Source organism: Pituophis catenifer, unplaced genomic scaffold (assembly GCF_029215685.1).
Source record: "Pituophis catenifer annectens isolate HBS135680 unplaced genomic scaffold, rPitCat1.0.hap2 SCAF_2, whole genome shotgun sequence".
NCBI classification, from domain to species: Eukaryota; Metazoa; Chordata; class Lepidosauria; order Squamata; family Colubridae; genus Pituophis; species Pituophis catenifer.
The window spans coordinates 195,479,669-195,496,049 of record NW_027256882.1 but is presented as its reverse complement, the minus strand read 5'-3'; the positions used below and the strand labels follow the sequence as shown (position 1 = coordinate 195,496,049).

Sequence of the window (16,381 nt, the reverse complement as noted above, 5' to 3'; positions counted from 1 at the left end):
AAAGGGAAAGCCAGATTCACTTAACATCTATGTTACTAACTTATCAGCTGCAGTGATTTCCTTAACAACTGTGGCAAGAAAAGTCGTAAAATGGGGCAAAACTCACCTAACACCTGCCTTGCTTAGCATTGTAAATGTTGGGTTCAATTGTGGTGGTAAGTCAAGAACTACCTGCAGGGTGGATGCAGAGAAGCTGTGAAAATATGGGCATATTGATCTACTGGCAAGAGAAAGTGTGTGATTGAGGAGAGAATTCAGCACCGCTGTTTGGATGGACTCATAGCTGTTTGAATAATGAAGGAATTGACAAATATTTGTCTTATTAAACACCTGCATGTCTACATGTCAATATAGGTAAAGCTCAATCTTCAGGCATAAATTGGGTGAGGGACAGCAGAGGGATTGATAGCTTTAACGTTCGACCAACAAGAGACAAGTTTTTAATTTTTATCAAAGGAGCATAGACCTAGCCTGCCCCCTAGCGATTCTGCCTCCAAACTAGTGGTTTGGAAGGCAACTTGCAAGTACTGTATACTAAAGAAGACAGAAACATGTGCAGAAATCAGATAAAAATTTATGTTTGATTGTCATAATCAGGCACCTGTATTTTTAATCAGATGAGCATTTTCATACCAAATATACCTCTACCTATTTAAAAAATTCCCAATATATTATATTATATTATAATTGTTGAATGATACAAATTATATAAAATATGAAAGTAAATCTTATTTTAATCACATTTACAGAGAAATTATCATTAAAGATTTTAACATTACAACTGTTAATATATTGGATGTTGGCTATTCTATGAAAAAGTAGAAATGCTCTTGTGTCATTTCATTCCTATTGCAAAGAATTTGGAAAAAAAATGTTTTTGTTTTTAATACACTAAGGGTAGATATTATTTATATTAGATGTTTGTTCCACCCTTTTATTCTAGTGGAACCTTCAAAATAGAATTGAATTGCTAATGATAGAGTAAATGGCAAATCCAGTCCTTTGTTTCACATATCAAAATTCCCAAAACTGTGTTCTAATTTTATAAGATTCAACATTCTATTGCATTTCTATCAATCATTTCTCCATTTTAATATACTTAAATATACTATGTGTTGGGTTCATGTATGAATTCATTTTTACTCAAGTCAAGGGCCAACTTGACTGCTCCACTTCCTTGTGCATATTGTTTCTTGTTACAGCTGTGGATGTTATTACTGTGGGTTACCTCAGACTACTTTCTAATCGTCTTCCAATAAGGGCATTTTGCTTGCCTTCCCAGACAATCAATGCAAGGCACATGGTTGAACACAAGAGAATACTTAAGAGTTCCCTTTTTTATCTAGGTATCTTCCATATATTCAAAGCTACCAGGTAACAAGGAATTTGGCTATGTTTACTGGAAAATCTGGGAATTTCAATCCAGATGATATATTTGTAAGATATCAGGTTGAGGAAGTCTGCTATAAAATTCACTGGTTGCCCACATTTGCCCTGGGCTCTTATTCTCTGCTTACCCCATGATGGATGCCCTATTTCTTCCCAGAGTGGAATTGTATGGCAGGATTGGCTTGAAATTGAAAAGAAGGATAGGTCCTCTCTAAATTCCAGGTGATATACCGGTATTTGGACCTTTCCTCAGTGCTGGCTGGCTTGTTTTAGCTTTGAACTTCATATACACAACAATAAAAAAAAGTGGTTGGGTGTAGACCCCCAGCCATCCAGCCACAGAGAAAAGAAAAGGACAACAGCAGCTCCACAACTGGGCTTGGAGCTACAAACTGGCAAGGCTTTTAACTCATACCAGGGGGAGGGGTGGGGGAGAAGATGAGAAGCCTAACAAACCCCAAAGCTATGAACAGCAGGCTAAGATGTCCCAACAGCTTTGGAAACCACATCTGGAATTACTTTGTACTTGGTGTGCCCTTCTGGTTGACGTGTCGTAGTTGCATCTCTTGGACTCAACTTGCAGGGTGCTGGTTCAGGAATGTCAATATCACGAATGAAACCAGTTTCGTTTACCACCACCTCCTGCAAGTAAAGAAGCAAAATGTTCGAGATAGACAATACCTACTTCCATACTGCCCATCTTCTAAGGAAAGGATTTTTAAGCCATGGATTTTTTGAGAGCTTCAAGAAACCTACAGTGCTTTGGTCAGAAGAATGTATTTAAGTCCATAAAACTAGTTTATAATAAAACACATGTATATTGTTATATTATATTATGTATATGTACATGTACATGTATATTATTTGTTATAACAATATAAATATATTTTGTTAGAAAGGGAACCCATTATGTTCAAATATAGTTATCAAATTATTTTAAAAATAACAAATAATAGTAATACATAGGCTTGTGGTTTGTTAAATCACCTATAAGACAAGCTAAATTTCAATTAGAGATCAGTGAAAGTAAAATATATATATTTTCATTCTAGTCAAAAGACCCCTGGTTAATGATCCCAGACTTTGGGCAAGACAAGGTCATTATTTTTTCTTGGTGAAATTAGAATAAACATACCTAACTTAAATGTTAAAATAAAAACTACTAGCTGGAGTGATTATTTCAATACCCTGCTTATTTCAGTTTTTTTTATTTTTAGAGAAATGTGATGCTGGAAATGTACAGAGTGTGATGTCTTATTTAAATAATGTATAATGTCTTATTTAAATAATGTATACATTTTCTTGTAGATAACCATCTTTGTATTAAAAAAAACTTTCCAAGGAGAGGAATGGAACATAGAAGGATATATTTCTATAAATTGGTTGAAAATGGGTTGGAACCCAACCAAATCAAAAGAAGACTTGGAACTAGAAGGTCATACATGTAATTGATTTACTTATTTACAATTGAAAAAAAGGTTTACTATGGATTTAAAAAAAAGAATACACTTCTACATCTTTTTCCTGTCACAATTTTCAATGGCTACTGTGTCAGAACCTGAACAAAAAGAGGGATTTTTAATCTAGAAGAAGATAGATGTCAAGCAAGAAATGAATTAAGGCAAAGTCAAGTGTAAAAGGCCATCCAAAGAGGAAAATGGACGAAGGACCAATTTGGCTGAAAAGGAATGAGAAAAAGAGGCCCATAAATGCTTTTTAATTACCTGGTCTATTTTTGTTTTGAGCTACAGGTGGCCTTTGTCTGTGTTCCCTTTGATGGGAGTTGAAACTGACAATATGTCAGCTTCAGTTGCATAAAATTTGGAAAGATGCTGCCTAATTTATTGCTATTCTTCATGCCATGTTCAGAATCAAGAGAGTTTGGGAGGTATAAACCTCATAGAGATCCAAGACTAGCTATCAATTGTTCCATTTCTAGTTTTTCCAGGTGGGTCTATAACAACTCACCATGACCAACTGGAACAATTGGTTCAACAATTGTATTTCCTCCAGTATTTAAAACTTACTTACATCAATGGTTTTTATGGTAACAATCTGAGGTCCTTCCTTGCATGCTTTCTCTGCTTTCTTTATAGTTTCATTGTTCCATTGTACAGCGTTGATGGCCATCATTCCTTCTGCTTGGCTGCAAGGTGAAATCACAACACAGGGAGTTGTCTACAGATACCAAGATGAGACATGGAGACAGAAAAAGCAGCATCCACAAAAGCTAATGTTGGGTGAAAACAGGCAACTAATAGAGGATGGAAATGACCTGGCTAATGGTTAGGAATAATGGGTGTGTAATTAAATACAGTCTCCAGCTCAACCAGTTACTGCCAGACTCCATTCAAATTACAACCAGAACATTTGGAATGCTTATTTTCCCCCCATAGCAGTACTGGACAAGTTTTTCAATCTCAAAGTTACATCTGGCACTATGTGTGAGTTAAGGGAGACCCTCTGCAAAACATTGAAAAGCATGCTGGGGAGACACACACACACACACACACACACACACACACACACACACACACACACAAATTGGGCAGGGGTTAGGACAAACATTGGACTTAATTGGATTTAAATGGATTACATTAGCTAAATATAGTTCAAGTTGATGTCTCCACCCTGATGAGGTTTTATACTCCTGCTATACAGAGATTCACCTATACTGATATATAGGTGTATATCATTTGCACAAACCACAGATGTTTCCTTAGGATGCTTCCCTTCCAGATCTGTGCAGATTGGTTTTTCTGCTGGCATCCCATTGCCCTACTAAGCATCAGAAAAAATTGAGGATTCTGCATTCCATAAGTGGAGTGGTGACTAGTTGTCCAGGGTGCTTTTAACATTATGATGCTTTGGTAGCAAGCCATTCCTCACACGTTCTCCCACTATGTCTTCCAAGCAATTTTGTTCCTTGAACCTAGCCAGAAGCACTCACTCATTTGCCTCCTGGCCAAGTTGATTGGCAACATATTGAATGTCTGGGAGTCCTAGGCAGTTGGAGATGTTGTTGCGAGGATAGTAGAAGAGGAATATCAGGCACATTTCATTCAGGGTACTTGGGCCTCCCTGAGAGAACGAAAAAGAAAAGAAAAGCAACATTTATTTGAGGTTTCATGGAACAGAACTAGATTGTGCAGGAGCTTCAGTTCAGCCTACCCTGAAAACTTTTGTTGTGGGAATAAGATTAGAACACAAAACATAGAGTATTAGGTTGGAAGGGATCTTGAAGGTCTTCTAGTTCAACCAGGAGACCCTATACCATTTCAGACAAATTGTTGTCCAATCTCTTCTTTAAAACCTCCAGTGATAGAGCATCCACCACTTTGGGAAACAAGCTGTTCCAGTGGTTTATTTGTTTGTACAGTCAGGACAATTCTCCTTGATTCTAGGTTGAATCTCTCTTTAATGGTGTTCCACCCATTACTTCTTGTCCTGCCCTCAGATGTTTTGGAGAATAAGTTCTCTATGACAACCCCTCAGGTACTGGAAGACTGCTACCATTTCAATCCTAATACTTGTCTTCATTAGATTAGATATACCCCAATTCTGTCAATCATTCATCATATGGTTTAACCTCCAGACCCCTTATCATCTTTGTTTCTTTTCTCTGCATTCTTCCTAAGGTCTCAACATATTTTTTCTATTGGGGTGGCCAGAATTGGACACAGTGTGGTCTCACCTGTGCAGTATAAAGTGGTACTATCGCTTTGCATGATTTTGAAACTATTCCTCTGCTGATGCAACCCAGGCCCGCAGTAGCTATTTGATAGCTGCCGCACACTGCTGGCTCATAATTAAATGGTGGTCTACTAGGACACCTAAATCTCTCTCACAGAGTCAGTTACAACCTATTCTATATCTATGTGTTTGGTTTTTCTTACCTAAGTGTAGGATCTTACTTTTCTTTCTTATTTACTTTTCTCACCCCCAGATTGCATTTTGTTGGATAGAGCTCAGTGTTCACGTCTATCAAGATGGATCCTTCTGGATCCTGAATCTATCATCTAAAGTGTTAGCTATTCCCCCCTGATTGAAGGTGTTATCTGCAAATTTCATGGGTACCTCTTCTATCCCCTCATCTAGATCATTTATGGAGAAGTTGAAGTGTAGTGGGCCTAAGACAGAACCAGGTACCCTACTGCATGCTTCCCTTCATGTAGATGTAGCTCTACTGAAAATTGTAGTTGGTCCGCCAATTACGAATCCATATGGTGTGGAACTGTCTATCCCACATCTATCCCAAGTAACAATACTATGGCTTCCGGTAAGTCCTAGTCTTCTCTGGCAATTCCAACTGGACAACACACACCACCAATTTTCCAATAGCAATTCCGTATCAGAAGTACCATTCCCCTGCTTCTTGACCTTTGTTTTATGATTTTGTTCTCTTAAAATAGAAAACTGAAAAATTTGAATTTCCATCATCTAGCCCATTAATGGCAAGTTACTAATAACCATTGTGGACCCTGCAAACTATTACTAAAATATTTGTATATTACAGGATGAACCTGATCTAATTTTCAAAAACTGTCTATCCACCACTCGGTCTATCCTGTGAATTCAGAGAAGACTTACAAATATTATCTCTTTCCGATCTGTAGTTTGATAGCGGCACTCCACCAGGAATTCATCTCCCTGTGAACAAAGCAGTCGTCATAAATCTGAGAGAATATGGGGTCTCCATAATAAGGGGCTTATTGCCTAACTTTAACTCAGAAAGATATCTTAGAATGACATACTGGTTTGAGAACAACAGGCTTCATCAAGTCTCTTGTTTCCTGAAGATTGAAATCATATTTATTGTCTTCACAGAGGATCCTCAACTGTTTTCCATTCCTGTACATAGAGACAATATCAATGAGATAAACCATTGCTAATGCTGCAGAGAGGGATATATTTGGGGTGTAAGAACAACCATGATCTAATAATTTCCAAACAAATGTTTCCAAAGGTCATTGCAGTTCAAATGTCAATGTATTGATTTATTCATAGGATTAGGGAAATGAATTTTATGGCTGTGTCTCATATTAGCCTTGGCTCCATCAGCATATAGCACAAAGCCTCTCTTGTTAGGATATTGGCTGTTCTCTTTGGTGTAATCTGGCCTGTTTCAGAAGGATGGGGAGCTCTCTAGGGCATGGGTCAGTGTCAGGATGATATCCCCACAGTTCCTCTGTTGAGGGAATAAGAGAGTCAAGGTCTGCAGGAGTAGGATCTGAATGAGGCCAAGGAATCCCAGCTAGTTTTTAAGGGAAAATTGGTGGCAAATGTTTCTAGATCAGAAACAGTGACAGAGTTACTATCAGGGCCTCATCTCAGTTTTAAAGAATGAGGTTAAGGAAGGTTAAAGGAGTAAAGGGACAGGACAACTATCAATGAAGCAAACTCTTTGACTGATCAGGTCAAGGAAACACTCAATCTGAAACCTGTACGGTTACAACTGCTTTCTTTGGTTGACCATGTGAATATGCCCCCCGTTTTGTGGCTTGGGTGCTAGATCCCTGGGCTGTTCCATGTCCACTTGTCTTTCCTACCTTTTAGGTTTGACCACAGCCAAGAACATTATAGCTATGTGGACAATAGTGCTTTCATAAAGACTCTTTCTATTTTGGATGTGTGTTTATATTGGACAAGCAGGTATATACAAAAGTATGAAGGCTATTGCTTAACGCATTGTAAGCCGCCCTGAGTCTCCAGAGAAGGGCGGCATATAAATCGAACCAATAAATAAATAAATAATAATAAGACTATTGGCTTACTGCCAAGTAATGTACTGTTCTCTCAGCCATAAAGATGGAAAGTCAGAGTTCTTCAGTTTTCACTTTTAAGTCATTTCCATATTGTTTTTAGTTGTGGGGGAGGGATTGTGTTGCTGTTACATCTGGCCTAGAAAGTTTGCTTACCGGTATTGGATACCTCTCACTCCCCTTCCAGCTAGGTGGGTATGGAGTAAATAACCAAAGACATGCATATCTGGCACTGGACTCCCATTGATCTGGAGAAGAAAAGAGATGAACTAGTTTTAGACTGGACTAGTGGGATGAAACACAATGGACTCCCATTGGTCTGGAGAAGAGATGAACTAGTTTTAGACTGGATCTGGGATGAAACATAGCTTTGAAGGAGCTCCAATCCAAACAACAGGAGGAGGAAACTTCTCTACTCATGTGTTCCTCTCCATCCATTGGTTCTGTTATTAGTCAACAGGATTATAAATGACATATTTTATCTTCACATCTACTCTGTCCTGAAGGGCCAAACTTTGATGTTTTATAGGAGACACAAGAATAGTGGGTGAGGGGAGGGTTAGGGAGGGTTAGGGAGGTTGGGAAGTTTGGGGGGGGGAGGTGGGGGGGGGAAAAGGGGTGAAAATGTAATTGTAAAACTTTTGCAATAAAAAAAAAAAGAAAAAAAAAGAACAGTGGCTTGATCTCTTTTAAAACTTACGCACAGCCTTAGGGATTGTGGCTAGAAACAGGAAGAAGAAAGAGCTGGAATAATTTTTTACTTTCCTATCATTTGGAAAAGTGTTCCCTCTCCCATCTCTTTCCAATGTTTCCATGGTGAGAGCAAGCAATAAGCAGTCCTGGTAGCTTTTGCTTAGGAACAAACTGGGAACCAGCAGAATCACCTTGACCCAAGACAACATCAAATCTTCCCACCTCATCTGCTGAACACAGTTGGATCACACACATCCTTTTTACCAGTTCTTTCAAGGAGTTTTATCTCTCCGCTCAGATGGCCAGTTTCTTCAGACTGGTTTTCTGACAAGAGGCTTAGGAGGGACTCTTGTGGAATGTTTTAGGTGACCTAATATTGAGAGCCAATTTGGTGTAATGTTTAAGATGCTGGGGCAGGAACCCTGAGTTCTAGTTCAGCATTAGGCACAAAGTCAGCTAAGTGATTTTGAACCAGTCATTCTCAGCTGTAGGAAGAAGGACATGATGAGGCAGTTTTGCAATTTGGCCAAGCAAATTGCAGGGACTACTCCAGGATATCACCATGAGTTAACACAGACTTGAAAGTAAAACAAACAAACAAACAAACAGGAAAAAGGAAGGGAGGAAGCCTATCAACTGTAGGGTTTTGATAAGAATGAGCAACTGAACTCAAGAGTGCAATAAAAAAGATAACTACAGGTGATTGTAATGGGATGAGTTAAAGGCTGCCAAGCTTACCTCATGAAAATGACTAGTATTGCAGAAACCGTAAGATTTAAAAGAATCTGCTTGAGGGGGGATGAAATGGATAGGAAAAGTTAACACTCCTGTATGTAGCACCCCCATGTCATATGGACGAAGCTCCGAAGTATAGAACATTCTCAGACCTGAGTTATCAATTAAGCCTCGAGAAAAAGAAATAACAGAATTGAGTGAAACAGCACTTAAACACTCACCTAAAATCCATGGGTTCCATTCATTTAGGAACCATACATTGATACACACATTTATTTATCTGAATTTATTAACTGCCCAACTCCAATGGACTCATTTCAGTATTGTATCAGAGACCCAGAATAAGCATCATAGAAACTCTTTTTTATGTCTTGCTTAGAAATTACAGCTGGATTAGATGAAATCATAGAAAATTCTCATGGTTTTATCTAGTCATCTTTGAACTGACTGAGCTGCCTCCTCTCACTTAAACAGTCCTTCCCCTCCCCCTCCCCCCATTATCTCACCTTGCCATTTGAGAAATTACATATTTCTCAAATAAAATTGTAGAGCTTTTGGTACAGTCTTGTTTCTCTTGCTCAGTTGGTCTATCCCTTATAGATATAGGAAACATACTTTACAGATATTCATTTCTTTTCATCTGGAATTTGCATCTTTGAATCCTGATAACATGCACTTCTTTCCATTCTGTCTCGGATACCTGTTTGTGCCTCTAATTTTTCCCTTAATCAATTCACATGCACTTTTACTTACCTGGAAGGAAATCAAAATTGCTGTAATGAATTTCTAGTCGGATCCATTGGGGATCAATTGGAGTCCCTATGGAGATTCCAGTTTCATCTGGGAACATGTAGGACTTATTTATGGAAATAGGAGAGGGAGGGAAGGAAAGGAGGGAGAGGGAGAGGGAGAGGGAGAGGGAGAGGGAGAGGGAGAGGGAGAGGGAGAGGGAGAGGGAGGGAGGGAGGGAGGGAGGGAGGGAGAGAGAGAGAGAGAGGGAGAGAGAGAGAGAGAGAGAGAGAGAGAGAGAGAGAGAGAGAGAGAGAGAGAGAGAGAGAGAGAGAGAGAGGGAGTGTCACTTGACAGTCATGCCACTAAAATGTAAAAGCATTATTTGCACATTGTGGCCAACATTTTATTCATTTTGGAAGGATGAGCCCCATCAGGATCAAACTCCAGGCTGTGGACAGAGTTTGCCTGCAATACTGCACTTTAACTTCTGTGCCACAAGTTATAGTGGGTAGCATAGGTTGGGATCTAGGGATCTTGATGTTGTTGAGATTTAAGGCATACAAACTGCAACAACCTTGACCCAGATAATTAGGTAAAGCTGCATAAAACCTCACTCTCTTGTGTCAAAAACCAGATGATATGATTTAATTTGGCAACAACTGCAAGAAGAAAACCACACTGAGCAAAACCCATGATCATACTGCACTAGATAATTTAAAATATTGAGCGATTCCTCCTTCATTCCCAAAAGTTGCTATGAAATAAAATCTTTAAAAATGCAAGACTGTTCCAGAGATATAGTAGGTTTACAAACAACCATGGGTTAAACACTCAATGAAAAATAGGGACCATTTAATCTGGTTTAGAAGATCTACACACTCACCCCTCCTCCTACAGCCCAGCCAGCAATTATCTGAGAGCACAGAGAAAAATCAGGATCACCTCCATAGCAGTCACTGACTCCACTGGGAAGCACGCTTCCATTGCCACAAGCATATGCTATGATGTGGTGCACCAGTGTTATATTCCGAGGTGTTATCATGGGGCTAAACTGGACAGAAAAAAGGCAAGGTCAGACCAGGAAGGTATCAGCAAGTGAAAAGGTCTTACAGTCTGGGATAATTGTCAATCTCACCAGCAAAACACCCTGCTTGATTTTCCAGGTACCTTATAAATATGATGTTTTGTCTTGACAATGGGTAAAGGGAGAAAGGTACAGGCATAGGTGGTATCATCCTCTGGGATAGGAAACTGAAAAGAGAAGCCAAGGCACATGGTAAGTATCTCAGGCCAGTGTATTCTTACCCTGAAAGAGATTTGTATTCTTCTGTGTGGTCACCAGAGCAAGGAGCCGATGAATGAAAGAGACCAATCTGCTGGAGACCATTGAAAGCCATGGAATGGCAAGAATTTTTAATTTTAGATACTTACATCATTTACTTTCAAATCGTATATATGATAGACACTGGGACGTTTTAGTTTCTCTTCAGTTACCACCAGCATCAAGAAGAGAGATTTGTGGATTATTTTTCCTTTGAAGAAGTCAATTGTGTCATTTGTTCCAAATGCAGCCATGAGGCGTTGTGTGTCACCCTGTGTAGACATAAATGAAAAGGAAAGTCTCCTCTGTCCTATCATATCCTTAAACATTTAGCTTGTCTTCTTCTTCCAAGACACTTCCTAGGGTCTTGAACCTTGGTTTTTTCCTATTGCAATTATCTCTTCCCAGAGTTATACAAATCTTAACACAAATCCATACTAACGTTTTTATCAATTTGTATGATTAAATTCTTTTGTGAGCTTTCTTCTCCCAAAACAGGCTTTACTTATGATGAATTAGTAAAGAAAATAACATCCACCCTGGTTCAGGTGATGATATACTAACAACTCTTAGACTTGCTGTTTTGTGGAGATGAATGCATTTGGTCATCAAGCAAAGAATTGAACTGTTGGGGGCAGAGGATTTGCTGAAACAGTGGTCAGTTTCTGAAACAAACATTTAATGAGGGTCAGTTTTAATTCCAAAGGAGTTAGATTAAGGCACTCTGGCAGGAATGCCTTTGGGTACTTAGATCAGATGTTCCCAACCCACTGCCCTTCATATGTGTTGGAGGTGTTATACCTAGGATTCATAGCCCAGTCTGCCCAAGAGTTGGGAATAATGATTTCAATGCATATGCAAGCACTCAGACAGATTTATTTATGGACCTTCTCATTTGGAAGACTGAAGAAACACAAGAAAATTGCAGGCAGAGAATATTTGTAGCACTCCTCTGTGAAACTGGTAGAAGAAAGCATGGCATATTAGAATCCCAAAATATCCTAGAATTAAGAAGAAATTTCCTGTCAATGGGGAAAGTAGTGGAACAGCTTTCCTCCAGAAGTTGTGGGTGCTTCATCACTGGAAGTTTTTAAGAAGATGTCACGAGTGTTTCCAGGATTGCTGTGGCTACTTGCCTACTCACAAACAGTATGGTTTCAATCAAGCCATCTCCTGTTTGTAATTACCTGCAAGCCTTCCCCGCCCTAGTTAATTGCAGATTAACTCCCTATATAAGCAAGGACCTTTTCGCTTGCTACTCGAGCCTAAACTCCTGGTTTAGGCCTAAATGCACAGCTCCTGCAGGAAGCTTAGTGCAACGCCGCAGATGGGAGAAGAATGCAGATAAGGACTCCAGACGCCGTTGCAGAGAAACTCCCATGGATGCTTGCCTTTTGCTGTTTTGTAGCACGCAAGCTATCATCGGGACTGCTGTTGCTGGACCTTTTTTTCCTCCCACAAGCTTCAATCAATGTTTGCTGTTTGAACTGTTTTTACTTCAGGTGACTTTTAGCTGTGATGTTTGTGCTGCCCCCACTTGGATTGCCTTGATGATGTATCGACGCCGAAGCTGCTTACCTTCATGCTAGCTTTATTCTCTTGTGAACTGTTTCGGTATTGTGGAGAGGGATCTAGGGAGATAGCCTTGCTTCACATATCCAGATAAGACTTTGTTTTTAATGTGCTTTCTTAAAGACGTAGTGCTTTTTAAATGTTTTAAAGTAAATTATATTTTTACACAAGATGCCTCTGTCAGAATTATTTCAGTCTCAGTGTGTTTACTCATGAGCTGGTTCGCGGTCCAGGGTACCCCTCAACCCCATTTCATAACAGAAGAGGACAGCCATTTATCCAAAATTGTATAGGCTTGAGCAGGGAGTTGGACTGGAAGACCTCTGAGTTCCTTCCAACTCTAGTATTCTCTAATTTCTAATATCTGCAACAGCCCCAATTTCTAGTAAGAACCAGTTTTGTTTAATAATTCACCGAAGAATCAGCTTAACTTTTAATTAGTTAATGAATTAACCAATTTAACTGAAGATTCTGCTGATATCCATTGCATAGTCAATGTATTTTGATCCTTGTAAAGCTTGTTCTAAAACCCACACTGATTCCTCAATTCTTTCCTTATTTGTATTTTACTTGTTATACCATTATGTATCTCAAGCCTAAGAGATACTTTCCATGCATATGGAATGCTTGCTAACTAATATGAAAATGCAGCTTAGAACTTTTAAATGGACTGTTTAGATCCTTAAATCCATTCATCCTTAAGAATTTTGGAAGACCTTTTCTGCAGAAAGCAGAAACGTACATCACCATTGCACTTGTCTTTTGCCTAAGAGAAATCTGGGAGAGGAGCAACAACTCTTCACAACTTCAAGAAGGTTGTGATTATTGTCTGTGGAAGACTTGGGGATCCTTGACCTACTTTGGGAAAGGCAATTATCCATGCTGCTGCCCTCTATGAAAACAATTGTCCTTAATACCACTGACTCATTCCTTCCATGGATTGCTTATTATCTTTTGCTGCTCGGTGATTTCTTAGCAGTAATAGGAGCACATGTTTTCATTTAGACATAAGAGCCTGGTGGACATTTAATTTCCTTATCCTTTTTAGGAATAAGGGCAGAGATCATAACCATTGATTAGCTCTTCTTCTCATTGTTTAGGTTCTTAGCCATAGAAATTCCTTTAACTAATGTATTTTCTGTTTCCTTTGTTAAAAAAAAAGACTGTTCTTTCTTTTCATGGTTTTAAAATATAACTATAAATAACTACCACTAAAATAAGAGCTTTGTACCCACTTCAGTTTTTACAAAGAAAGATATATCAAAAGAGGATTTTGGGCTAGTATGGAAACAGAATTCTCCCAAATTAAAAACAACAACTTAAAAGATGGGTTTAATGGAACAATGCCACTATGAAACTCTGTGTATATGGAACAATGCTAAGTGGAACAATGCAACTATGAAACTATGAAACTCTGTGTATGTGTGGCTTGGGAGGGATGTGGTCATGTCTCAGATTTTTAGTTGTTTTTTTCAGTAGTGGGAAAAGAGTTTGAACTCTTTTAGTTGCCCTGCAAGTGGCAAATAGGTGGAGTGAAGATGCATATAGAATGGGACAATTCACCACAGCCAATTTGCTGCAGCCAACTCTCCGCTGCCAACTCGTCACGGCCAACTCGCCATAGAACAATTTAACAATTCAATTTAATTATTTAAAATATTTTAAAAATATTTTAATTTTTGTCATTCACATTTCATTTTTCCCTCCTTTTGCATCCTTTCTTTAATGATTCTATCCCACCATTTCTTTGATATTGTCCCATAGGGAGTTGTCCCGTGGTAAATTGGCTATGGCGTGTTGTCCTGCGGTGAGTTGGCTGTGGTGAATTGTCATAGACCAGTGCCTGTAGACACAATTCATCCATATTCTTTCATATCTCAACTATCTCAACTAACAACTATCTGCATTTACAAGATGGAGTCTCAAAACAGCTGTCTCCCCTCTGCCAATATTTCATTTTAAGTGTGTTTTCAGACTTTGAATGGACTTCTAAAGATTTTATATTGAAATTTTTATTATATTTTGGTAGCACTGCATAAGATGTTTCCGTTGTTATTTGTATTGTACTCTAACACTCATCACCTTTATGAGTTAACACCTGAACCACAAACAAACCCTTGAAATGCTCCTTGGTTTTAAAAGGAAGGAAAATATTTTAGTTTCTCAAAGGGTAACAAGCTAAGGCAGTTCCCTCCTTGTAGCAGCAAATTCTTTTTTCTTTGTGTCTTTTGCTTCCATATCCTTGCCTGTGCTATTATTTATCTTTATGCTAGAAACCAGGAGACTCTGAATTCTAGTTCCAACCAAGGCATGAAAGCTGGCTGGGTGACCAGTCACTTTCTCTCAACCCAACTCACTTCACAGGATTGTAAAGAGGAGGAAGAAGGAATATTAGGTATGTTTGCTGCCTTGGGTTATTTGTGAAAAATAATAAATATGGGATGAAAAATAAACAAACAAACAAATAATAACAGGTCCCATTGTTTTGCTTACTGTGATGTCCAGGTCATGTTCATCGCATGTCCGGAACTGTCGCCTGAATGCCATGGTGGTAGACGTTGCATCCTGGGTCAATGATAGCAGCTCATAATCTTGCCTTTCATCCTCCAAGATGGTATCCTCATTCACACCATGCCAATCCTGAGTGAAATAGGAAGAACTCACAAATATGTTGCCATGGATAGAGGAAGAGACCATCATTTGGCCAAGAGACCATCCAGTTAGAGACACCGTCACCAGAATGAACCCTCCCTGGAGACTTTGGACCAATCATTATATTCATATCTCATTGATCTTGCTGCAGGATTGCTATAGATAGGTAGGAGGAAGGTGTGTGTATGAGTGAATGTGTATACATATGAATAATTGAACTAAAATACTGCATCTGGCTATTAAATATGTGATTAGTTTGCATTGATGTAAATGTGTGTGTATATTTGTATACACACTTTAAAAAACATAACTATGTTACTAAGCTTAAGGGTAAAAATTAGCTTGTAATTTGGTAGGAATGAGCTATATCTCTTGATATTACAATAAAAAAATCATCCTGGAACTCAAGAAATAATAATTGCCTCTGAAACTATGCAGACATGGTAAGTGGCCCAGACTTTCCATTTCACAAGATTCGGTTGAAAAATAAATAGTTTCTGAATAGGAAAACATCCCCAAGACAAAATAAACTATAGACATTTCACTATCTCCTTTAAAGAAACACAGATTTTTTTCTTCTTTATTTTGTTGAGGTTTTAGGGAGCATTGCTTTTAGAACACAAATTATGCCTCAGAAATAATTATTTCTGTGCCTCCCAACATAAACTAAGCAAGCCAATACCGCAGAAGCCATCAGGGATTTATTTATTTATATTTTGCATTTTTGAATCACCCAACTCCCTCAAATATTCTTTTTCTGCTACGCCAGCCAGCAAGAATGAAAATATAATGTGCCCCAGCAGTTCATAAATGATACTACAGCTATCTCATTGGTCATGTGAAACAATCATTTCTAAATTCATTTGTACCTTCAAACTACAAATTATCCCTCTCCCCTCCTCAATTCTGTACACAGAGCCAAGCTCCTAGTGAAATGGCACTCTTGATTTAATCTTACTGAGAAATAGATGTTGCCATCAGGAAGGACACCACCAATCACGAAGTCTGCTCCAGGAATGTCCTTATTATTGGTGAAGCCAAAAGCCACCCATCCAGTTGACTGGGCTTGAAATTCAAAACTCATAAAGGCAAGTTCATCATCATAGTCCCATCGGAGGTAAATCTGGTGTTTGGGATCCAAGAACACAGAGAAACGCAGTTGGGAAATTGCAGGATGGCTGGAGCAAAGGCACAAGGTAGACATGAGGAGCAGCAGGCTTTTCATAGATGAATGATTCATATTTGGGGTATATTGTGCTTTTTTGTTGTCTCTCATATCTTTTGATACATATCTTTCCTTCAGTACCCATCTTGTGGGGGTGGAGAGAACCAATATATATATAAAACTGGGACCAGCTGGGATCCCTGCCAAAGAGGAAGGACAGCATTTTGGATTCTGAAAGATCAGTTTTCAGCCCTGGCATTTGTTTTTCATTTTATGCAATAAAGTGGCATGCTTCCCAAAAGGCATTGCTTGATGTCTTTCTTTTTTTTTCAGGAAAGAAAATTCTTCTTGTGTCCAGGC

General features: G+C 38.8%; 1 protein-coding gene across 1 annotated transcript; it reads right to left on the bottom strand.

Moving 5' to 3' along the window:
* Positions 1-1,866: 1,866 nt before the first annotated feature.
* LOC139311060 (putative DBH-like monooxygenase protein 2) lies at positions 1,867-16,132 on the bottom strand. The gene is made up of 13 exons (XM_070935390.1): positions 15,815-16,132; positions 14,698-14,844; positions 10,743-10,904; positions 10,479-10,562; positions 10,195-10,362; positions 9,333-9,435; positions 8,583-8,749; positions 7,308-7,399; positions 6,144-6,240; positions 5,980-6,039; positions 4,340-4,470; positions 3,421-3,535; positions 1,867-2,031 (listed from the first exon to the last, which is right to left on the bottom strand). The coding sequence occupies exons 1-13, from the start codon at positions 16,130-16,132 to the stop codon at positions 1,867-1,869; spliced, it is 1,809 nt and encodes a 602-aa protein (XP_070791491.1).
* Positions 16,133-16,381: the final 249 nt, after the last annotated feature.

Bases quoted from the DNA above. Each gene is read 5' to 3' on its own strand.
- LOC139311060 (XM_070935390.1), bottom strand. From the start codon at position 16,132: ATGAGAGACAACAAAAAAGCACAATATACCCCAAATATGAATCATTCA. The intron at 8,750-9,332 runs GTAAGTAAAAGT...CTTTTTCTCGAG, and splicing joins CAATTTTGATTTCCTTCCAG to GCTTAATTGATAACTCAGGT. The intron at 2,032-3,420 runs GTAAGTAAGTTT...CTTTACTTGCAG, and splicing joins TTACCATAAAAACCATTGAT to GAGGTGGTGGTAAACGAAAC.